General features: G+C 39.2%; 1 protein-coding gene across 5 annotated transcripts in view; it reads left to right on the top strand.

The window, feature by feature from the left end:
- The window catches only part of LOC129763408 (probable serine/threonine-protein kinase DDB_G0282963), a 480,711-nt gene that overhangs the window by 339,111 nt on the left and 115,430 nt on the right, over positions 1-26,170 (top strand). For 3 of the 5 annotated variants that reach the window (XM_055762442.1, XM_055762445.1, XM_055762441.1), the window contains one exon: positions 4,761-4,790. The exons of the other annotated variants lie outside the window; for them this stretch is intronic. In XM_055762442.1, the coding sequence (XP_055618417.1) occupies positions 4,761-4,790 (30 nt within the window). The remainder of the gene's footprint in view (positions 1-4,760; positions 4,791-26,170) is intronic. 5 annotated transcript variants of the gene reach the window in all.

Below are 26,170 nucleotides of genomic sequence, written 5' to 3'. Positions count from 1 at the left end.
GGAATAGTCCGATATTTTTCGAAAAATCTATTTAATTATGGTTTTGCTTATAATCGAATGTAAAAGGCACCAACAAGTGTTGAAAACAGTTTTGCATTGAGGTGCGCATTTCGTGTTGCATTATTTCAGCAATCTCAAATTATTCACAAAGGAACATAATACTCCGAACACTATATTTTATCACACCCTGTAATTAGAAGCGGACACTAGGGTATACAGCAAAATGCATACAAACTTGTGTGCAAGAGTGTACATTACACCGTTTCATCGTTTCGTTCCGGTCAATCTGCTACTGCTCATCGGTAATGGACATCATGCTGAAACTCAAAAACATCGCAAAATCATCGTTTAGAAGTTCTAAGGGATGAAGTTGCATACAATGTCTTGCGCAAATCTGCGTGTTGTGCGATGCTGATTGCATACATTAGGGTTTTTATTTATTCTGTATTCAGTAAATTGAGAAAATTTGTCACCAATCGAAGATAAAGCTGTAGTACCGTCAACTGGGGTTTTACTGAACAGGTTATAGCTTCATAGACTTGTACTTTTTTTTAATTACGAAATTAACTTGAGTGTTTTCCCATTTCCTTTTTGCTTCGACTATTTTCCTTTTTGGGCTATTTTGAAAAAAAAGGAAAACTTTTTGAGAACACGCTTGTGAAGTCAAATGATTAATTGTTCATCGCTTCAAAAAACAAAAATGATAGAAACCAGTGCGAACAAATGAAAAAAAGACGGATGGGTAATGTCGGGGACATAACCGGAGTGACGTAGGACTATACAAAGGGGACAGCTTTTGTTAAATATATATTTTAAATATATTGTTTTATTTTCTTCTCCTACGTGAATACCTACCTATCTACCTGAAAAATGGATTAGTTTACTGTTTACTCTTTATGAATATGTTGATGGTTCTGAAAAGAACCTTTGGTGTTGTGTTTTTGTTATCACTCGATATTCCCATCTTGTTCGGTTAAACCTTCCTGTTTAGCTATTGCCTTTGCCACTCGCCACAGCTTTCACAGTTGGAAAATTTCTTCCCATCCAGCTTGTGACATGTTGTTCAGTAAATTACATTTAATGCGACGTGCCGGAGAAGCACTTTGCCACTCACTGAAACTAATTGTTGCCTTGATGAGCGCCGAACCGAAGCTGCTCTGTTCTTGATGCGGGTTTTCTGATTGTCGTGAGCAGCTTTGCAAGCCAACTCGAGCACTCCGACGGCCGAAACTCTATAATCGCTGTTGGGTATACTGGTGCTCCGGCACCAATCCGTTCGGCCTAGTTACCCTTGCGGAGCAATCAGTGAATGCGACCAACAGGGAACTGGAGACCTGCACGGTTCGAGTGACACTTTGCCTTTCCCTTAACTTGTCCTCATTTGTTACGTCCACTATGCCGATGCCGTACAACCACACGGGTTTACGGTTTGAAAGAAAATAAGATATTCTTTTGGGGTCCGCGTGTTTTATACTCTAGCGGTACACACTCACAGGATAGAGACAAATCGGCAGACTCAGCCAGAGGGGCGAGTCCAACGAGACGAACGAATGAGCGTTAAATGGGAGCGATGGCAAAAAAATACATTCATTACGATTTGTTCGCTCGTTGGATTCACATGCAGGCTAAAAAGGGTCCTTTTCAGGATCACAAAATTATCTTCAATCTAAAGAGTTTATTGTTTTGTTATCACTCGACATCCCCATCTTGTTCGGCTAAACCTTCCTGTTTAGCGATTTGTTGCCACTCGCCACAGCTTTCACAGTTGGAAAATTTCTTCCCATCCAGCTTTGTGACATGTTGTACAGTAAATTACATTCAATGCGACGAGCCGAAGCGCCACTCAGTGTCGCATTGGAGGCGATTTTAACCTGTAATTGAACATTTGCGATGACAGTGGTACAGTGTCGACTTTCAATGTTGGGTCATAATTTGGATCTCTATGTTTACAAAAATGTCCAACTAAATAAGTCGCATTACATGTCCGTCCAATTAACTAAATGTCGAACTAATTGTAAATTACTGTACTTTCAATCTGGAAACAATTTAAGAATTGGTGAAAATTGAATAATCAGGAAAGTCCCCAACTATCAATAAGCTCAAAACAACTGTCAAATTCACATACTCATCAGATCCTGGCAAACAAATTATGAAAAAATCAATTTGTGTTTTATTATTATTTTGGATAATGTTTTAGAAAACATTGAACTGTATTTCCTAAACACTTTTTTGGAAGGTTTAATGGCCCTGGAAAGCGCCTTGTTTTATGGAATGGTTCCAATTTAGAAAACTTAGTACTCGTGGTTTTGAAAAAAAACATTTCGAACGCCACTCGCCACTCGCTGCAACTGCCTGTTGTCTTGATGTCCACCGAACCGAATGTGTCCTGTTCCGAATCCGGGTTTTCTTATCGTCGCGAGCAGCTTTGCCAGCTAACTCGATCACTTCGGCGGCCAAAACTATATAACGCCGACTAGGTGGACTGGTGCACTGGTACTAACGCGCTCGGCCTAGCTACCCTTGCGGGGAACTCCAGACCAACGCGATTCGAGCGGGATTTTGCCTTTCCCTTCACTTTTCCTCCTTTGCCATGTCCAGACATGGCTGCTTGGGTTGGTTTGTTGATGTGTTGTGATGCGAACTGATGTGGTGTACGGTTTGAATGAGAATGATCGTTACGGCAGCGGAGCGGGGATTTTTAAGCTGACTGGCTGGCTCGAGAATTACGCATGTGTGAGACTGCGACCAATGTTTCGTTCATTTTTTTCTTTTTCTTTTCCAATCGTGCTTCATTCTATTTCGCTGCTGCTCTGGTTGCCCGTTTTGGTCGGTACGATTTGAGGAGCACAAAATGGACCAATCAAAAATGGGCACATAGGGCATTTTGACAATGCTTGATATTTTACAATTATTTAATTATTTATCTCATGAAAAATGAAATGTTATTCGTTATGATAGATGCGTAGATATATTTCCTATCAATTGATGCAAAAACTTTTGCGATCTATTGAGAAATGCTCGAGTTATAAGCGTTCCAAATCTTGCATTTTTTCCTACTTGTTCAGTGCCTAGATTTCCATTTCACCCCCTATATCTTCCGGTTAGACGTAGTCCTACGTCAAAAATGTATGATATGCTTTCATGTCGCTAATCTCAGCAACCGCGGAAGGATTATAGAAAACTAGTCGTTTCGATACATCTTATCTGATAAAGTTGCTACGCTCGACTGAGCGACTGTTTTGGCAAGTTGGACTTAGTGCTAGGAATGAAGAATAAGAAGGTCTAGAACTAACCTCAGCAATCTGTACAAATCCAGTCCTATTACTCTATAAAATATAAAACTGTGGAGCAAATGTCTACTTAGTCCCATATAATCTGAGAAAATTGTTTTTGCCACAAGATCAACATATCCAGCAGAATGATCGAGTATATGCAGAACAGCTTTCAGAGATTATTCAGGCTGATCTGGCCATCCAAAGATTACAAAATGTGATGGGTTTTGGATGTTTTTCCGAAAATTGGAAATTACCGAAACGGGTCAGTTCACATCAAATGATCATCACACTTAGGTTTGAGGAAAATAAACATGTTCTATGTAAATTTAATCATTTCTGGGAGCAATACCACAGTGCAGTGCGGTGTCACTGATTATTCTACATAACTACATCATCCGAGGGTCAATGACACCATAGCGCCCACCAAAATGGCATTTTTGAAAATGAAGAGGCCGATTCTCGAATCTGCTTTGGTATTCTGATCGCCCAAACTTGAAAATTTTGATTGTTGGCCGCCCCTATATATTGTGGTGTACGTACATTTTTTGATCTACCAGATTTTGACAAATCATCATCAATAACTTGAAAATAGCGTTTCGTTGATGTCAAACTGACATTAATTTTCTGCGTTAGTCGTCGGACCGAGCGATATAGGTCAAAACATTAAGTATTAAAACGACGCATACAACGCGAAAGATGGATAATTCTCAAGTAGGGCAACAGTCAACGCGCAGTTCATCAATAAACAGTCTGGTCTGATCGCGATGAATTCCCTTTATAGCCGCTATTTCCCATTACCACTTCTTGATTCCGATTCCAATTTCAAGTACCTCTAATATCACATTTATAATTTCTCGCATTGTTGCGATCCATTATTGGCTCGAGGAGAAGTGCCTCCAGGAGATTATCGCCGGGAATGAGTGCCGCGTTGAAAAGCCATTTATGATTCAGCGAACAGGTTGCGGTTCGATCGCGTCAGCTGACGAACGCGTGTCTTTTGTTAGTTCCGAGGGGAAGCCGTAACCGGCGGCGATGGGAAGCTAACGAATGGTTCTATTTCGAACACGTTTTACACGTTGATCGGTACGTGATGATACACATTATCCCTATGGAACTTTGGAGCGCACCGTTTGATCGTTTCCTTCAAGTTGTAAATTGTTTCCAAACAAACCGCGCGGGGGCACAATTTACGTCAGCACTTCGTTATTCTCAATCTCGGACCGCCGCCGCTGCACACGCGTTCGATTGGCCCCTGAAGGCCAATAATTGTCAGAACCGACCGATGCCTCCGTTGACGGCCGAGCGTGGAACTCCGTCGGAATTGATGTATTGCGACCGTTGGCATCTGTCAATGGATTGTGCGCTAGATTCCAATATGTAGCACAGCCATAATCATCATCACATCACCTACTTTCACGCTTTAATGTCGAGTGCACTTATTCATTTGTGTTTTATGTTTCTCTTTTTTTCTTTTTATCATTACAGATTCTGAGCTTTCCTCCCTTTCGCATGTTGGTAAGTGTTCGCTTTCTGTGTCGATCTGTTTCAAAACTGAGTTTTGGTTACGAAGAAGCGTTGATTGCATCAATATGACACCATTCAAACCCGTTTGAAGCAATAAGGCTAGAAACCAGACGGAAACCCTCTGATTCCTATATTTTTGATTCGCTCGTGCGTTCATATACAAAAATATACTTTAAAGACTTCATTGAAACTTTTCCACTTCGATCTGTCCAGCGATTTAAGGTACAGCAAATCACGAACTGAAATCGTGATTTCGACGGCAACCCAACGGTTTCACTGAATGAGCTTATTTGTATCACGCAGTGGGTGTTGAAATGGCTTCTGTTTTGGGTTGTCTGCGCCCCCTTTCGTGTCCCTGAGCTATTCAGTCGCAAACGAAGGGATGCAATATGTATATGTGTTGAAAAGATGCTGGAAAAATACTGGGAAATTGATTGAAGAGTGGAGTGGGTACTGTGATACATCCCGCTGCCACTTTTCCTTGCTTTGCCTGTATAATTGTTCTATATTCGGGCTAGACTGCATATATCCCATGGATATAATAAGGTTGTTGTGACCATTCAGTGTTATGGGCATTGAGTGCGCAGCCAAATTGAGAATTTTCAACAATAACGATTTTAGACTCCAATTGACAGAATGAAAAAAAAAACAACTTCATAAGGGTAGGTATGGACCAAATGGCATCCGACAACCTCTGCAATCTCTCTTAACAATTTTTTTTCAGGATAGGCAGCCTTCAACGAGCAACGGGCTAATAGCTTATCTTAAGAATCAATCCAGTATCAATAATCAATGGTTTTATATCTCATAATGGTATGAAATAATCCATATGAAACCAAACTTGAAAAATGGGTTATTGAATAGAATGATCATGAAAAACTGCAATTGTCTGTTTCTGTCACTGCTATCACGTAAAAACACGATAGTATTCTCTGGAATTATGAGTGTTCAGGTAATTATTATTTCGGTGAAGGTTTTAACTTCTTTTTTTTTTCATTTGTCTCTATATTTTTTATCCATTCCATTGTTTATTCATTTAATATCCATTAAATCGACAATTCTGCACCATATCTTGTATATTGTTATATTTTATTACCATATTTCTAGCGCTCATGAAATGTAGGGGAACTGCGGATAATACGGACAGTGGGGGTAATATGGACAGGGTGTTGATTTGCATAGTTACATTTTGAATTTCAGATTTTTGTTAATGAGAACACCTTATACACGTTATTCTATAATATTTAAACCACCCAATGGCAATGAATGCTGATCAAAAGTGGAAAAGGGAAACGAAAACCGAAAATCATACATGAGTCCGCGTGTGGATGTAATTTTAGCTGCTTCGATATTAAGCATTTTGAGTGGTTTAATATCAAAATTCAATTAGCTGATGGTTATATTTCGGTTTGTGAGTTAACAGAAAAGCGATATTAGGTATGTACGGAAAAGTAAATTAATCTTTGAATGAAAAATCCAAATTATAGAAATAATTGCACTGGTAGGGTAAAACGGATAGTTGCCAGTGGGAGTGAGATGGACTGTGAAAAGTCTGTTTAATCTATTCCTAAGGAATGCACTGCGTTTATAAATGGGATTCAAATCGCCAAATGTGAACTGTTTAGAAGCTAACTGGAACCAAAAGCAAAATAGTTGAGGGTCTGTCCATTTATACTGCTGAAAAGCACGATATCACTTCTAGGTGGATTAATTCGATTTTTTCATAATTTAACGGACATTCGTGATGAGTTCAGACCTTGGTTGAATAAAATTATTTCTCTCGCGATCGATAAACCTCTACGCTTCATATATTACAAACCTGCCCATATTACACCCCCCCCCCTACATGTCCATATTACCCGCATCGAAAAAAAATTGTTTTCGGTCTGTTTTAATTTCAGTAAAGAACATTGAAAAACACTTTTTGGTAAAATATTTGGCCAATTTGGTAGAAAAACAGTATATTGAATTACAAGAAACTGCATCAAAGTTTTGGGAAACATGAGATATAATTGAGATATAATTGACGTTCTTCTTAACATGTCTGTTTTACCCCCACCTCCCCTAATAAAAACATACATACTGTCAAAAGTCAGGCATTGTGCAATGGTCCAGTAAGTCCATTTAGGTGGAAATTAGCATTTACAGCTCGACAGTTATTCTCTAGACAAAAACTGATGAAGTTGTTACATATGATCAGTGTCTTAGAATATCAACAAATATTCACGAGTAACGAATATGATTTTATTTCAGTGTAAATTACTTTTTTTCAGCTTGAAACTCACTGCCCTCATTATATTGATGACAATAACAAACGAGTTCATTTTGTTCATATCGCTAATGCATGAACAAATTTGCTATAATGAATGAATGTGGCATTGAGTGGGTTTCATAACTTCGCTGTTATTTATACTTTGAATATCAAAAGCAAAAAATTGATATTCGTCACATTCGAAACGATATTCGTTCTGGCATTGATTTTGAGTCAAAATTCAAAAATAAAAAAATTAGTCAGGCTGGACAAAAACGCCAGAATTCGATGAAATGAACTTTGCAAGAAACATTTGGATAACATGCAATTCTGGCGTTTTGAATAATCAAGATGAAAATGACACAGGATGGAAAAATAAACTACAAAACATATTGGAGAACAAAATTTCATTTGCTCATATTCACTGGTTGTCTGGATCTGTCATTTTGGTTTTCGTTTGGAATATACAGGTTATCGATGCAACATAGCCCGAAAATCTATGCATTTGAGCTTAGCGAAGATGTTTTTTTTCAACACTGCATGTGATAGAGCGCTCATTTTTATGTTATCAAAAATAGGGTGACCAACATTGTCGATGAAATAAAACATATAACTTCTTTATGGATAGAGGTGAACATAGTTCGACAATGTTGTAGTTCCAGTTATTTGAGACATCTTTGTAGAACAAAGTTTTTTTCTATCTCTTGAAATAATCGATATAGCGTCTTTTTTCTATGTTACGTTAGGGTCATCATGAAAAAACTGTCTTTTGCTCTAACTTTTATATTTCAAATTCTACATACATTTACATTTTATATTACAATTTCTACAGCTTCGAAATACTTTTAGAGCATACCAATACAAACATTTTGCGATGCATAACTTGTCAATATTTCAACTTCACTCAAAGTTATTGATATTTCTTCCTAAAAAATACGCTTTCTTCAATTGTTTGTCATTCTTTCTGGGGCAAACATGAACAAAGATTATTGGCGGCATATGACCTTCCATATTTTACTCTACATGATGTGTGACTTTCAAAACAATGTTATTTTTCGTGTTTGAATGAATTAAAATTAAAATCATGAGTTTTTGGGTAAAAAACCATCAATAACTTTGAATAGGAATAAGATATAGACAAGTTCTGCATCGCAAAATGTTGGTGTTGATACGTACGAAGACAGTTTGTTTACAGAATTCCAAATATAAAAATTAATGCGGAAAAAAACGTTTTTTTCATGGTCATCCTAATGCAACTTAGAAAAAAAGCGCTAAATCGATTATATTAAAAGACAGAAAAAAACTTTTTTCTACAAAGTTATTTAAAATAACTGGGTCTACAACATTGGCAAACTATGTTTATCTCTATCTATAAAGATAAGAAAGTTAGATGGAGCCGATCTGGCGTGGAGGTAACATCCATACTTCTCACGCTCAAGATCACGAGTTCAATTCTCACTCCCGACATTCTTCCAAAATGGAAGGTAAAAGTGACGAACCAGCCAGAAGCGTTGAAAATCACTATAATACAGAAAAAAAAAAAAAAAAGAAAGTTAGATTTTTTTATTTCATTGACAATTTGGGTCACCCTATTTTTGATAACATAAAACTGAGCGCTCTATCATATGTAACAACTTTGTCGAAGACAGTTTTTGTCTAAAGAATAAATATCTCCCACAAAGTTGTTTTTAGCGCTCTTTATCTAAGTTGCATTAGTGTAACCATGAAAAAACGTTTTTTTTAGTCTATAAATTATTGAAATCGCAAAAATCTATAAATATGGGTACCTGCTTGAAATTTCATCTCAGTCATGATTAATATTCGGGTGATGCAAACACGGCTAGCAAACAAGATTGTCGTTCGCTTCGTGCACTACTTCGTCAAACAACTTGTATGCAGCGAAGGAAACATATTCAGCAAATGAAGCGTAAAACTGGTGCAAAATGTATTTTCCGCTTTCTCATTTTTCTCCTATACATAGTACTTTGTTTGTCACTAATTATTACTGTGGGTTCCCATACAAAATAAACACAAATTTCTGCATAACTCGAGAACTAATCAAGCAAATGGAGCCAAATTTGGCATGGGTTTTAGGGTACGAGCATTTTTTCTTTGATGGTTTGACATACCTCCCTCCTCCTCCTCCCACACGTTCTGAAATCACATCGTGATAAGCGTTTTCAGTCCATTCGTTGTTTGCGCTAACGAAACGGATCTTTGTTGGATAGTGGAAATAAAAATTACTATATGAATAAATATGAATCGCCAAATGTGTTGGTAAGCGCAAAACTCGAGATTTACAGTAAACACAAATTGTAAACGGTCAATTAGAAGATCAATCATTGAATAGTTCTACGATTGGACCCATAAACGGTCGCTCAGTAAGAAAATGTGAATGTTTGAAAGTATTGATAGCAAAAAATCCATTTTGGGCAAGATAAAGTTTGTCGGGTCAGCTAGTCAGAAATAAATATAGAAATATCTCCTAATAATAAAACTATTTTAGAGCGAATGTGACATTCGGGTAAATGAAATTGTATTTGAAACATTTCTGTACATCATTATTTAATCGAACATCTGGATTTCGAGATGTTTTTTTTTTCAAAAAAGAGTCAATGGTTCTGGATACGCCTTTATGAAAAAGCAGTCGTAAATAAAATTGGTTATCTGATAATGGGAAATTGTGGCAGTTACCTTTATACATATAAAGCTTCAAAATTATCGGAGAGAATTGGGCAACGGACGACTGATTTGGCGTGGAATTGCTCTACGATAAAATATACTTGCATAATACTTATTTTCACGCGTGATCGAACAAGATAAACAAAAGCAAAAACAAACAAAATTCCACTTTCAGAAAATTTAGAAAGCTTTCAATTTAACATGTGGTGTGTCATTTAATTAGACGAAAAAGGCACACGAAATGAGCGAAACTGAAGCCACAGCGGCCTTCCTTCTACACAACCATAATATTCAAATTACCTGTGACAACATTTGCGTTCTTTCCACGAGTATTCCGAAAAAAAATCATTTTTTTATCAAATTAGTAAACCGTTAATGAATTTTGTTTTGTTTAATTTTGTTTTATTTCACATACATCTCCATCATTTTTACGTCTAACAACGATGCAACGATTGCTCCGCCATAAACCAGACTGATCTATAATATTTATCCGAAGAAGGACATTTTTTCACTGCCCTTGTGTTGATTCAATCGTACTGTTTCTTTTATAGTACTTATGAAAGGGGCAAAATAAATAAATGGAAATTTTCCCAGCAGTGTTTTTCCAGTAATCCAGCTACATGGGTGCATTCACTGGGGAGGGTAACATTTTTTTTTCTATCTCAGCGCGCTAATTGCTTGCGTAGAGTTTACAGTAGTGCAATTTGTGAGACACTTTTAAAACAGTTTTATGGAATGGGTGATGAGTAGAGAGAGAACCTAGAAATATAACGAGTGGAAGTGTGCACCAGTCTCGAATTGTGAACTAGATGGCGATCATCTGTTGAAATGATTCATCTATTGAAAAGTTCACGCACATGGTGGATTTCGGCGGCTTAAAATTACGCAACTACCACCCGTATGGGCCGGAATCATCTAATTATTTGGATAGATGCCAGAAATAGTCGTGCTCTAATGTCCAGCAACCAGACCCGGCGGCTGCCTAGCCCCAGAGCGCAGCTGCTTTGCAAAAATAACCAATTAATAAATTTGTTACATCAAAAACCGACTTGTCATAACACAATCTCAAGCTGATAGCGACGTTGCTTGTAGTGTTTTCTACTTTTGAAGAACAAACAATTTCACTTTTCAACGCCGCCAGTAAGTCTGAGAGATCACTGCGAACTCCCACGCGCTACTAACGGATGGGAACCGAGACTGAACACCGAACAGAGCAGAGATATGAAGGAAATTCACGTATATATTCCGCGCACTCCCTTTCATCACAAACAGGAGTATTTTCCTTGAAAAATGACCTGAAACGGCGGCACGGCTTTTGCTCTGTGTTTACTCGAGCGCGACACCGATTCCGTTCGATGGACGGGAAAAGAAGGAACGTTTGTTTTGAAACAGTTTAATTTTCTGGGAAGCATGACGTCAATGGAGTCAATGGATTTCCCACGAGCTGCTGAAGAACACATGCAGTTTCCATTATTCCATCAGTAGTGGATCTATTGGCTGACCCACTTTTGTTTGAATAAAATTTCTGAGATAATCTTTCAAATTGTGCAGTCGGCTTGATTCAAGGCTGTCTAATTCAGGTGCGCTCCGTCATAACGCTGCGAAACCACTTGGTCCGTTTCTTCGAATCGTTTCAATAACCAGCTTAAATTATCCTTCTCCAAAGCATTAATCTCTCTTCAGATGATTGCCTCTCAAAAAACAGATGGAGCGCATGTCAGTGTGTGCACGATTTGAAGTTACACTGGATATTTCAAAATATATGATGCAGAGTATAAGATATCCCGTGTTTTATCCGTGTACAGATACAGCACAACGGTTTGACGTAAAAAGTATCCACCAGATGTTGCAGCGAAAAATCATTTCCAAACCAGGTCGATTGAATCGAATTCATCGCTGAAAAGTTAAAAATTCATTCACACGATGATGTATTTTGCCCCTCTAAACAATCGTCCTTCGAATCGAATCGTGTTGTTGTTGTTCAGTTGTTTGTTTCCTCCAGTTGATAAGGGTCTTGTAAACGAACGAGCCTCCACGTTGCATTGCGTGCGTGGAAAATATTTGTGGTCCAGGGTACGACTAATCTTCGCAAACGGGGATGTATGTAACATTTGTGTGACGTAAGTTATTGAATCCGAGGAGATCAGTCAACCGTGCTGTTGGCTGATAAGAGCTGAACACTTGATGAGGCAGTTGCATCTTGAACCTAAAGCTGAGCTTCGTCGAGAATGGGTATTAATAGTGGGATTTTTTTTACCAGCCCTTGTTTGTGAAAACAATTCTATTTTCTAATAAATATTGTTGGCTTGTATGGGTCTACTACGAACATGAAAAACAAGATGTTTTGGTTACATCCTGAATGGCCTGGACTGAGGCGCCTCGCCGCTTCATATGTTTTCATTCAATTCCATGCTCAGAGTATTATCTCCGTATACCTTCATTTTGTTAGGTTTTCCACATAATTATTCCACAATTCATAGCGTATTGGAAATATTGTCTGAACGTTCAGCCATCGAAGGGTACCCTTGAAGAGAAGCTAATCCAGTAGCATAGAAGTGAAGTAACTGGTGATGCAATCCGCTCTCCAGCTTCTGCATCCCATTTAACCCTCCGTCGGGCACTACTGATCTGGTAGGCACATCTCGAACTTTTCGGATTTCCCGCCCGCTCAAAACGTCGTTCCCACATCCCCGAATTGTTTCATACGTATTCTTAGAACATACAGGCTTTTATTGGTAGTAGTTAGCAACTGAAAAAGACGAAAACGTTTGTAAAGACATAAAGGTTTAATGAAACAAGCATAGCTTTTGAGGCTCAATGCCAAAATACCAATTTTGTCGGAATCCCGGTACCCATGTAAACCATGCTGGGCTCCATCATGAGCATATTAGCGTCCGTAGAATCCGTGTGCGGACTTTATGGAGTAGGAGATAACGGGGGTTTGATTGTCCATCTTGTTATACGTTTCGTTTTGACCGTTTTGATGGCTGAGATGAGGTTGTCCATCATGCCCGGAAAATGTGAGCACTGGAATTTGCGTACCCTAATGACACATCCGCTAATCACTGGATGCACTGGAAGTTGTCAATCAAACGATTAAGGATTCCGCGGTGAACGTAGCTTGTGTGTGTGGACATAAACACACGTTGTACGCGATTGCGCGATATACAATTAGCAGGTTGGGAAACCATTGGCTGAGCAGTGGCAGGTACTTGTTGACAAGGTTATCTTTCGAATCAGCACCAAATCCAATGTCATCTTTCGGTCCTACGGCAATTTATCGACAACCTCCAAACAGCAAAATCGACGCAAGCTCCTTTGCAACCAATCAGGTTAAACGCTTTTTCAGAGGATTGATACAGCAACCCTTGGCATACTAGGAATTTACTGGACAGCAACGTCATCGTCGACCAAGAAAATCAGATACATGAGATTGTGTGCCGCTATGCTCATATCCTGGCTCTGGCGTTACCTCCAACACTTTCTGAGCGACTGTTTGTGAACAAAATTGAACCAAAATCTAGTTCATTGTGGTTCACGCACATGCGAGATTGTTTTCATAATCCGCAGGGCCCGAAATCTTCGAAGGTGAAAAATGAAGACTGACTCTACTCTCAGTTGCTTCGCTTCCACTAGAACTGCTTCGACAGTCGCCGTCAACAAAAAGTGGATTGAATAGAAAATGAATTGACTAGCGTTGACTAGCGAGGATGACTGATGAACTAGTCCAGTCAGTGATTATTCTAACTGACTTGACTAATGAATACAAATCTGCCTCTTCATTCAACTGACTTCAATCCACATTTCTACCCTCCCCTAGAACGGATTTTATACCCGCGTACGCAATCTAATTTTTACGTTCATATGAAGAGGGACGAAAACTTTATTTCTGATGCAAAAAAGTAGTTACCCTATTAATGGACGGTTCATTATCTACCCATCGTGAACTCAAACAAACGAACCTAGACAGTTATCAGGTATGCTAAAAAGGTCCTCGCGTTAGTATTAGTAAACAATGTGCAAATTAGCGCGTACACACTGCACGCTATTTTATACTTGTGAGTAATTTTCGTCGTTTTGGCAGATAACTATGTGAAGAAGCCAAAAATCATTACCAACTGAATATATAGTCAGTCAGATAGTCAGCTGACTATCCTCAGTTGACTATGACTATGCAGAGCCCTGATAATTCGTTTCACGAGCACAACGTTTGCTCACGCACAGAGTTTGCTTACGGAACTCGACTCGCGAGCATAGGAGAATGTCAGAGTAGAACTCTCCGATTTTGTTTATGTACATAAGCTATTAATGAGCAAGTGGCCTGACTTATATATGAGGGGCTATGAAGGAAAGGAAAGTAAGTGATTTGGTCGATTTTCTCTTTATCAACTTTTTTTTAGTTAATAACTCAACTGCAAAAACGTTCCAATTTGAGTTTGCTATAGAATCCGATAGATGAGGCTCTGGCCTATCTTTCACATTTTCTAATAAAGCTGAGAATGTGTTTGCAGCTAAGATATGACCAAAAGAGAAAGTCGATGTAGAGAAATCGATGATGTCACTTACAACTTATTTCTCTCGAAAGAGATCCTCTTATCTTTCACGTAAATAATATTTTGTTTACACCGTGTACCGTCATTTTTTATCCATAGAAACTGCGTATTAATTCTTGAATACGTTCACTAGACTTTAAAATTCGCTTAGAAAAAGTGAACACTAGTTCATATGGTTGGAAAAAGTATTTAGTATGGTTCCTTGTTGTGGTGACTGAGAGCAGACATACGACCGCAAAGGGTTAAGCCCCTCATTTACAGTTGTTATGCATCGGAATTCATTGTACTTTTATTGTCAGCCAAATCGGTTCTGCCTGGTCAAACAAACTATCTCATGAGCGTGGCGTATGGCAATAAAGTGGGTATTTACTCGCGAGCATATTCGAGAGTATACAGCTGACGATTAGTAATCCGAAAACAGGCTCGTGAGTAAAAGTTTGCTTCGTTTCTTCACACTCATGAATCAGAAACAGTGATTAAACATGGAGCTGTGTTACTCGGGAATAGAATATGTATATCGAAATGCTCTTGAATTTCCACACGAACTTTTTGAATGAATCGAATGCATGCACACAACCCAACAACAGCTAAAACATCAACCGTACAATCCCAAGTCGCACATTTAGTAGTATTCAATGTAAAATACCAATTATCTTAGACAATGTTATAGATTATAATTTTGAGGTTAAAGAAAAATCACACATTTAGAAAAATAACTTCGTTTTGTTCAGAAAAAATTGAAAATTACGATGGAAAATGGAATATCTCAATAGCTACATTTATTAAAAATCTAAATTTTTGACATGTGATCCTGGGTAAATGAAAACTTATTTTTATGGCATTTGAACCCTTTGTGGTCGTATTCAACTTGACCATGGGTGTCGTACTGGTCGGAATTAGTTTTAATTGAAAGAGCAGTGATGTATAACTTTGTGATATTATATGCAAATGAGGAAGAATATTTTATTGTAAAATTCAGATAAGTATTTTCTAAATAATGTGTTTCAATTTGTTATTTTCATATGAAAAATATATGCTATAATTTTCCTTCGTTTGATATCTTTCAAAACAGTCCCAAGAAGGGAGTACTGGATTTCGCATGTATCACAACAATAATTAGTTTGCTGTCTTCCTGTTTGTTTTCTGTTTGAACATACAGAACAATGATCATAACATTTCACAGTGCCGCAAAACATGTAGTTTTCTATTAAGTCTTTCCTCAAGCATGGCTGATAACTTTTGTTCGTTTAAAAAATGTGTGAACTGATATTTTTTGACGTGGGACTTCGTCTAACTGGAGTATATGGGGAGTAAAATAAAAACCTAAACACAGAACATGCAGGAAAAAATGAAAGATTCCAAATGCTTATAACTCGAACATTTCTTACTGGATCGGAAAGATGTTTGCGTCAATTGATACGGAATATTTCTACGCTTCTATCGCAATTAATGAAATGTTATTTTTCATTAGATAAACAATCGAATAACTGTGAAATATCAAGCTTTATCTAAACGCCCTAACTGCCTAGTTTTGATTGGCCCGATTTACGGCTTACCGAACACAGACTTCAAAATCGATGTACCTGTAGGAATCCGCTTAGCAAATACACATGCAAGTAGGGAGTATATTTGGTCCAACCGAGCTGTGTTTCCCTAACACGGACTTTAAAGTCAATGTGCCTGGGGGAATCCACTTTGCAAACACATGAGAGTCGGGGGTATTTTTGTTCCGACTGAAATGTGTTTCCCTAACACAGACTTCGAATCCATGGAGTGTGGGGAAATTGGTATTGCAAATACATGCAATTCGGGGGCATTTTTATTCCGGCTGAAATGTGTTTATCTATTACAGATTTCTAAACGAAGGTGTCTGGGGATCTCGGAATTGCAAATACATGCAAATCGGGGGCATTTTTGTTCCGTCAGAAATGTGTGTTGTCTAACACAGACTTCAATACCAAGATGTCATCATACCAAACGTAAATAGATTGTCATTAAATTAACTTGTAACGAAGAACATAATCCATCCAAATGCATGAATTTACCTCACATAGTATTATACAATCGTTTTACTTACAAGGCAAATATATTTAATTCAATTGAATTCGGAAATTGTTTCATTCAATCAAAAATTAAATCAATACAAACAAATGATTGCTAAGCTAAAGTAGTCCCACGTCAACCTTGCGGTTATATCATAGATACAACCCATCCACTTTTTTGCATAAAGTATAACTATAAGTGGCTGAGAGCAGACAAACGACCGCAAATAGTGAAAATTTGTACGCTTTTTTACAAAACAAAATCTAACTCAAAAACTTTGAATCCTACAAAATTTTCACCAAAGAATGAAATGAAAAAATATTGCGAAATTAGAAATTATTTTCATAAAAAATATCAAAATATTTTTTAAATTTCATTGAGAAAAAAAATATTTTGAAAATTGAAACTAATTTTTCTCAAAAAGGATTTTTTTTTCAATTCTCAAAAATTATATGAATAGTCCTTACAATTTTCAATAAGTCACCCAGACAGAGAAAAAGTTTTCCTAACAACTTTTTCATGTTATCTTCGAAAAAAATACAACTAACCCCTTTAATGCCTAATGCCTTTTTTAAATGGTTTTATAAATGGTTATGAGTAAAAGAATTGTACAATGTGATTGTATTAATTTTTCTTGCAAAAATGGTATTATATCCGACTCATTTGCAAGCAAACCATTTTTTTTTATCCAAAATATATATTTTATTAAGGCTCATATGGCGTCAGCCTAACGGGGCCGGGAGTTCAATATTTTGACAATGTTTGCTTAGACTATGTTAGTAATATGTAACCGATTACTCACGGTTGACTCGAGGTTAGTATTACAAGTGTTCTCATAATTGGTATGTCGCAGTCTTCGATGCTCTGTACGTGTGCCCGACACGGGATACTTCCTATTGGGATGCAGCTGACCATTAATCAGCAACGCCCCCCTAGTCTGTACCCCATATCTAGCGTGGTGCGTCTTTCTCGACTCGAGGAATCCAGGATAGAATGGTCACTAGCCGGCGCAATCATCAGCTCGTGTAGAGTTGTCATGAGCGGTACAACCTTTGGCTCTTGTTGAATGATCAGTGGACTGCACAACCTTCGGCCCGTGCATCTGTAAAGAGTGTGTGTATGTATTGCCGCGACTAAGTAAAAGTTTATCGATCGGATAGGAGGGATATGAAACGGGGACACAACGAAGGAAACATCATTAAACGTTGACATCGGCGTTTCTGAGGAACAGGTATAGATGAAGCAGAAGATCAGGATCCCGGCTACCTAAGATATCCCGGACGGGGATATCCGATTGTCTGCCTTGTGCTCTCAGTGCTCTAGAGAGCTGAGAGCGAGCAGCATGGAACCGGATACACGACCAGACAACATGCTCGATGTCGTGGTAGCCATCGCCACAATCACAAAGATTGTTTGCTGCGAGCCCAATGCGATAGAGATGCGCGTTTAGGTTGTAGTGATTGGACATAAGCCGAGATATCACGCGAATGAAATCACGACCTACATTCAATCCCTTGAACCATGCACTCGTCGAGACCTTAGGGATAATCGTGTGTAACCAACGAACGAACTCATCTCCACTCCACATGCGCTGCCAACTTACGAGCGTATACTGACGAGGAATGTGGAAAAATTCATTATAAGCAATTTGCCTTTCAAAAAGTGTGCCTTCTAAAGCGCCCACCTTAGCTAGCGAGTCCGCTTTCTCATTCCCCGGAATCGAGCAATGAGAGGGAACCCATGCTAAAGGGTGTGTCACATCAAATTGCATCACGGAAAAAACGCTGTAGAAATTCGCCCAGTAGACCGATCCTTTTGAAAATTTTAGACAGTAAAATAAAAACTATTAAACAACTTTTGGCATTTTCATTTTATTCATACTTCGAGCCCAAGCCCGTATGCTCGCACCTTCCTCTTTACCCCGTCCATAAGGTTCTGTACAACGTCAGGTTGTAGTTTTTTTTGGACAGAAATCCATTTTCTCTTGAAGTCCGCCTCCGATTTGACAACTTTTGGGTTCTTCCGGAGGGCCTGCTTCATAATCGCCCAATATTTCTCTATTGGGCGAAGCTCCGGCGCGTTGGGCGGGTTCATTTCCTTTGGCACGAAGGTGACCCCGTTGGCTTCGTACCACTCCAACACGTCCTTTGAATAGTGGCATGAAGCGAGATCCGACCAGAAGATGGTCGGGCCCTCGTGCTGCTTCAATAGTGGTAGTAAGCGCTTCTGTAGGCACTCCTTAAGGTAAACCTGCCCGTTTACCGTGCCGGTCATCACGAAGGGGGCGCTCCGCTTTCCGCAAGAGCAGATCGCTTGCCACACGATGTACTTTTTGGCAAACTTGGATAGTTTCTGCTTGCGAATCTCCTCCGGAACGCTGAATTTGTCCTCTGCGGAGAAGAACAACAGGCCCGGCAGCTGACGAAAGTCCGCTTTGACGTAGGTTTCGTCGTCCATTACCAGGCAATGCGGCTTCGTCAGCATTTCGGTGAACAGCTTCCGGGCTCGCGTCTTCCCCACCATGTTTTGCCTTTCGTCGCGGTTAGGAGCCTTCTGAACCTTGTATGTACGCAGGCCCTCCCGCTGCTTGGTCCGCTGGACGAATGAACTTGATAAATTCAGCTTATTGGCGACATCCCGGACCGAACTTCTCGGATCACGTCTAAACTGCTTAACTACGCGCTTGTGATCTTTTTCACTGACGGAGCATCCAGTTTTGCCGTTCTTCACCTTCCGGTCGATGGTTAGGTTCTCGAAGTATCGTTTTAGTACTCTGCTGACCGTGGATTGGACGATTCCCAGCATCTTACCGATGTCCCGATGTGACAACTCCGGATTCTCGAAATGAGTGCACAGTATTAATTCACGACGCTCTTTTTCGTTCGACGACATTTTTACAAATTTACGAAAAATTGACAGTGAAGCATGGCCAACGTGATCTATACACTCTTATCTGATTATAAGCGAAAGCTGAAGATATAATTCCTAAAAATTAAATTTCTACAGCGTTTTTTCCGTGATGCAATTTGATGTGACACACCCTTTAAGGTAATCTTGAATAATTTTTCGACCAAAATACTCAATAATTGTCTTATTCTTGTTAGGAAATAAGATGAGCGTTTATCAACTTTCATTGAGCGGATTGCCTCTATTGAGCTGAGACTGTCTGAAAAAATAAAATAGTGGTCGATGGGCAATGTTTCAATGATCCCTAATGCGTAATATATCGCACCCAGTTCAGCGACATACACGGAACAAGGATCTTTGAGTTTGAAAGAGGCACTGGAATTTTCATTGAAGATGCCGAAGCCAGTGGACCCGTTTATGAATGAACCGTCAGTAAAGAACATTTTATCAGATCTAACTTTCCCATATTCTGCCGAAAATATCGGCGGAATAGAATCGGAGCGTAGGTGATCTGGGATTCCATGGATTTTTTGTCGCATGGACAGATCAAAAATGACAGAGGAATTGCAGAAGTATGGGAAGCAAACTTGGTTGGAGATGCCTGGTGAAGGGTGCACGTCGTGGGTAAGGTACTCATGGTATAAAGACATAAAACTTGACTGAGGAGTCAGTTGGAGTAGATTTTCGAAGTTATCAATCACCAATGGATTCATGATCTTGCAACGGATGAGAAATCTGTAGGATAATTCTGTGAACCGAAGAGTAAGCGTAAGTTTCAGCTCCAGAAACTTGTTGAACAAGTTCAGCAAACGCTGTTTTGCCAAGTCGGGAAGATTCTTCAACAAGTTGAATTTAATCTTGTCCGACCCCGGAGCTGAATTGTTACATGAGAGAAGGGCAATTGAGAATTCCACCATCGAAAAATTCTCATAATCGCTTTGAAGTGGAATGTCGCGTACGACGTTTTGTGCAGGAACGGTGTCGGGGCAAACCTTCCTTGCAAAGTTAAAAATCCAACGGTCAGAGTATTCCTCACTTTCGTTTGTATGGTTCCAGCCACGCATTTTCCTAGCCGTATTCCAAAGAGTGCTCATAGCGGTCTCCCTTGACAAACCATTGACGAACTTCCGCCAATATCCACGCTTTTTTGCTTTAATCAAACCTTTTAGTTTGGCTTCTAGAGCTTGGTACTTTAGAAACCATTCCACTAATCCAGTTTTCCTGAATTTTTTGAAAGCGGATGATTTTTCAAGGTAGACCTTTGAACACTTCTTGTCCCACCAAAGTGATGGAGGACGACGTCGGAAAGTGGTAGCCGGTACACGTTTCTTTTGAGCTTGAAGTGCGCTTTCGTAAATCAAACTCGATATAAAGTTATACTCTTCGAGTGGAGGAAGTTCATGCATTGAAACAATTGCTTCAGATATTATTTCCGCAAATGTTCTCCAGTCAATATTCTTCGTGAGGTCATACGAAATATTGACTGACTCACGAGAGCTTGATTCATTAGCGATCGATAAAATTATTGGTAGGTGATCACTACCGTGGGGATCTTGGATTACCTTCCACATGCAATCCAGGGATAACGAAGAAGAGCATAGAGATATGTCTAGCATGCTTGCTCGTGCAGGAGGGTTGGCTATTCTGGTTGCTTCCCCAGTATTCAAAACTGTCAATTTGAAGTTGTCGCACAGATCATAAATCAAAGTGGCACGGTTGTCATCGTAGAGTGATCCCCATGCTGTTCCATGGGAGTTAAAATCACCTAAGATTACCCGCGGCTCCGGCATTGCCTCGATAGTATCAAAGAACTGATGGCGGCCTACCATAGTTCTGGGAGGGATATATATCGAAGCAATGCAGAGGTCTTTGCCATTGATTTGTGTCTGGCAAGCAACAACTTCAATGCCTGTCATCGATGGGAGAGTGACTCTATAGAAGGAGTGACATTTTTTAATCCCCAATAGTACGCCACCAAACGAGTCATTTCGATCGAGGCGAATAATGTTGAAATCGTGGAAATTCAGCTCATCGGCTGAAGAAAGCCATGTTTCACAGAGGGAAAATACATCACAGTTAGAGCTGTGAACTAAAAATTTAAACTGATCTAGTTTAGGAATATTGCTTCTGCAATTCCACTGTATTACAGTGGTCAAATCCTTGACCTCTTGCACTGAATCAGGCATCGAGGGAAATGAACGCTGCCAAAAAACCACATTTTTCTTTCAAAAATGTTCTCACAATCGGAAGCAAACATAATACTATGCTTTTAAGAGGGTCGTTTATATTTAAAGCATTTAAAATGTTGTCCACCAGGTCAGAAAGCGCAAGCAAGCCAGATTTTGGTTGTTGCCTCGACCGCGAAAAAGGAGCAGACGTGTTGGGTGCTGCTCCGGGAAGTGCTGAGGACCCCTGGTGCGTAGAAGAACCGCATAAACCAGGAGGTACTTGCTTCGGTCTATTCTCAGCACGTTCAATTCGAGTTTTCATTCCAACTTGGGAAGTTTCGGTTTTCTTTCTGGGGAGCGATGGAAAAGAAGTAATTTTTCTTTTCCTGATGGCACCCTGCGATGTACCGGAACTTCCTGCATTAGGAGCGTCAGCAACAGGCTCGTCGTTCTGCAGAATGGAGTAGGGATTGTCCTGATTCGTTGGAACGGGACTCTTAAGCATTTCTGCATAAGTCCGCTTGGAACGTTCTTTTAAGGAACGCTTGATTTTTTCCCCTCGTTGTATGTACACCGGGCATTGAGTAAGATCATGAGGAGTCCCGCCGCAATGAAGACACTTGCGCTCTTTCGGGCAAGGATTCTCATCATGGCTCTCTCCACAATCTGCGCAACGTTTTTTGTTGCAACAATAGGCGGCCGTGTAACCGAGTTGCATACATTTGTTGCATTTCATTACCCGGGGTACAAACAACCGAACAGGTAAACGAAGTGCACCTATTGTAACGTAGTTAGGAAGGGCGGAACCCTCAAATGTCACACGAAAAGAGTTTATCCGATTGAGGACTCCTTTGTCATTTTTAAGTGACACAGATTTCAGTCGATCGCATGCAAGAATCTTCACACTTTTAAGTGAAGAGTTCTTGAAGCGACCGACACCATCGAGTATCTCTTTTCGAGTCAAACCCTTTTCGTTTATTACACCGTCTATTTCAACGTTGCAACAGGGTACGTATACGCGATACTCAATCGCAAAGAGATCACAGCGCGTTATTTCATTCGCTTGGGTTCTGCTGGAGACGACAACTCGTAATTTGTCTGGCCCCATCCGAGTAATCTCGGTAACTTCGGAAAATTTCTGTGTCAACTCTTTTGATATGCGAATGACGTTAAGAGGTTTGGATTTTCGTCTAAAGTATACCTTTGGCGCCATCAGAGCTTTCTATCTCGTAAACAGAATTTTCCTCCTCATCTTCTGTTTCATCCTCCTGCTCTTCAGGAGGAGGTTCATTATCTGATATATTCTTTGGCGTGGATGGGGGATCCTCCCCGCCCTCTGCCATATTAAATAATAAAAACGAAGAAGTAGACAACTGTTCGATATGAACAGAATATAATAATTTGGAAAATATAAATTAGTAAAAGAAATTATATTTCTATATTAGTTATTGTTGAAAATTTTATTTATATCAATTTTTGTTATTATGTGTAATTTGAAAATGAAAAAAGTTTCAATAATAGTTCAACGGTGATGTATCAAAATGGACACCCCTAATGCCAACGCTTGCCGATTTGGTAAGCACAAAGTTTAAACAATGGTGTAAATCGTGCACAGAAGCTATACAGAATGATGGAAGAAGAAAGAGGAAAATAAACTTCTACTTGCCGCCGCTGTGTAGCGTGTGTGATGATGTGTCTTGCTGCCGGATTGTCTCGATAGCGCACCACTTTTTATGAGCTTTACTTCGCTCGCAGCGCACCAGATGAAAAAATACACACTAGAAACGGATGTAAAAAAAAAACACCTGTATCGGATCAAATATAGGTTCGACCGATCTGCTTGCGAGTTGTCGAAGCCTGAAGCGAAGCGAGTTGTCGAAGCCTATTCTGTTTAGCATTTTCGCATGACAATTGTCATGACAAATGGTTTGCTTGCTCATTTGACATGTTTTTGAAACGGTGACGACACTCTATCGAAAACACAAGTGCATTAGTGGTATGGTCGACTTAAAAGTGGTCGTGAGGCTACACCCAGAACTAATTTTTAGCACATGTTTTGTTATCCCGATTTATTACCTTAATTGAGCTTAAAATTAACAGAATATGTGCTACTCCCCCATACTGAAATATCATTTGTATAATATATATCCTATAGCAATATAAGAGCAAAATGAGCGGGCTAAACAAGAGACTGACACTGCACATGAGTACGCATTAAAGCTTTTCGCATACTTTTTCACATACACGGTCCAGACGGAGTAGGATATAGATTTACATTTATGCTCTCCCCTTTACTCTTAGAAAACACTTTCCAACTTCATTTTATAATGAGGTGTAATATTATCACGTATTTATGCAACAGCACCAGTAGCTATGTGAATAGCGTGGTCGTGTAAAATAGCCTTGCATTCGAGCTGGTAATGGTTCGATCCCCATTGTCATCGTTTGGACTTTTTGATTTTGGGTACAACTCGAAGTTGACGTTCAGTTTGAAAGAAAGAAATGACTGCTCCCATACATACAAACATTTTAAAACTTTGGAAAAAGTGCTTCTATTGGTTCATTTCACCCTTCAGCACACGGAAAAGCATTTTTTCTGCCGAAGATGAAATGTGTTATTAATGTTATCATCACTATTTTGATCTTGTAGAAATTCAAGATGAAAACAGTGATGATAACTCTCATCTTGGACTGAAATCGATGTGGTTCGAGGTGGCAGTAGACAGTCTACAAGTGATATTAACCCTTTCATTACGGCAGTGGTCTCCACCGAAGTGCTACCCCTGTACGGAGCACTGCGCCGAAAAGCATGCATATCGCGCTGGTGTGATCGAAGAGCAATATGAATTTCATGTCGTCTAAAGACGACGCTCGTACACACAGCTCGTCGAGCGGATGTCGTCTATAGACGACACTCGTAACGAAAGGGTTAATGAAGCACGTTGTGACGGTTATGCGATACTATTTCTGATTTTTGGAAGAACGAATCGTAGAGTTTAGAACATTCACAACGATGATCTGGCTCTGTTTGTCTTTTTTCTATACAATAAATAAATAAAAATTGGTGGGTTATATCTATGATATAACCGCAAAGTTGACGTGGGACTACCTTAGCTTAGCAATCTTTTGTTTGTATTGATTAAATTCCCGAATTCAATTGAATTCAATATATTGACTTTGTGAGTAAAAAGATTGTATAATGCCATGTAAGATCAATTCATGCATTGTGATAGATTATGATCTTCGTTACAAGTAAATTTAATGACAGTCCTTTTACGTTTGGTATGATGAAATCTTGGTTTTGGAGTCTATGTTAGGGAAACACATTCCAGTCGAAACAAAAATCCCCCCGACTTACATGTATTTGCAATGGTTTGGTTTGGTTTTTGATTATAGAGACTATAAACGTTTTCAGTTCATTCATCTCTAGCCTTGATAAAGGCACTCGATCCCTCGTCGTCCAGCTCGTCCAGCAGCGATGTTATCCAGTCGGTGTCCACACAAAGAATTTTTTATTCGCAAAGCCAATTTCCTCACGCTCCATGGATTTGAAGGGAAACACATTTCAGTCGGAACGAAAATACCACCGACTTGCATGAACTTGCAATGCCAATTTTCCCAGACACCTTGGTTCTGATGTTTGTGTGGGGGAAACACATTTCAGTCGGAATGAAAATGCCCCCGACTTGCATGATTTTGCAATGCCAATTTCCCAACTCTCCTTGGATTAAAAGTCTGTGTTAGGGAAACACATTTCAGTCGGGACAAAAATACATCCGACTTTCATGTGTTTGCAATGCCGATTTCTCCAACGCTGCTTGGTTTTGAAGTCTGTGTTAGAGAACACATGTCGGTGAGAATAAAAGTCCTCATACTTTCCTGTATTTGCAGTGCTGATTTCCCCAAGGCTGCTAGGTTATGATGGCTGTGTTGGGGAAACCGTAAATGGGGCCAATCAAAACGAGGCAAATAGAACGTTTAGATGACGCTTAACATTTTACAGTTATTCAATTGTTTATCTAATGACAAATAATATTTTATTAACTGCGATAGAAGCGTAGAAATATTCCCAATCAATTGATGCTAACATCTTTCCGATCCAGTAAGAAATGTTCGAGTTATAAGCATTCGGAATCTTTCATTTTTTCCTGCATGTTCTGTGTTTAGGTTTTCATTTTACCCCCCATATACTCCGGTTAGACGTAGTACCACGTCAACAAACACCACAAGAAAGTTGTTTTGAGAGTGGGCAAAAAAGTCCATAAACGTTAATTACTGCACAAGAATCAAATTCCAGTAAGCCTCAGAGATAGGGATCACACTGTAGTACAAGTGCATCGTTCTTAACGAGGACTATTTTGATGATGACAATCTTTCCCATTCTGTGATAACTGTTCTTCAGTTGGATTAGAAAATACATTCAAATCTTTGTTGCTATTGACTGAACATAATGGCCATGACTCTTTGAAAAAATCTCTACTCCTTGTTGGGTAATGAAAGAATCGATTTTTCTTTCTGGAACTCTACATCTAAAATAAATATTTAGCACATTTTTCTGACAACTTCATACATCACTTTAAATGTGCTTAAGAATACCATTGAAAGTACTGTCCACCCATATTGGTAGAGCATTTACTCATTCGACATGCTTCTAATCATTATCATATCATATCATATCAAGCTAATATCATTTGCTGTTAATTTGAGGGCCTGTAAGTGTTTGTTTGTCAGCATTTGCATACTTTTATTTTCTTGTGCCAAACAACA

This window comes from Toxorhynchites rutilus, chromosome 1, assembly GCF_029784135.1.
Source record: "Toxorhynchites rutilus septentrionalis strain SRP chromosome 1, ASM2978413v1, whole genome shotgun sequence".
Classification (NCBI taxonomy): domain Eukaryota; kingdom Metazoa; phylum Arthropoda; class Insecta; order Diptera; family Culicidae; genus Toxorhynchites; species Toxorhynchites rutilus.
This window is presented reverse-complemented; position numbering and strand designations above follow the sequence as displayed.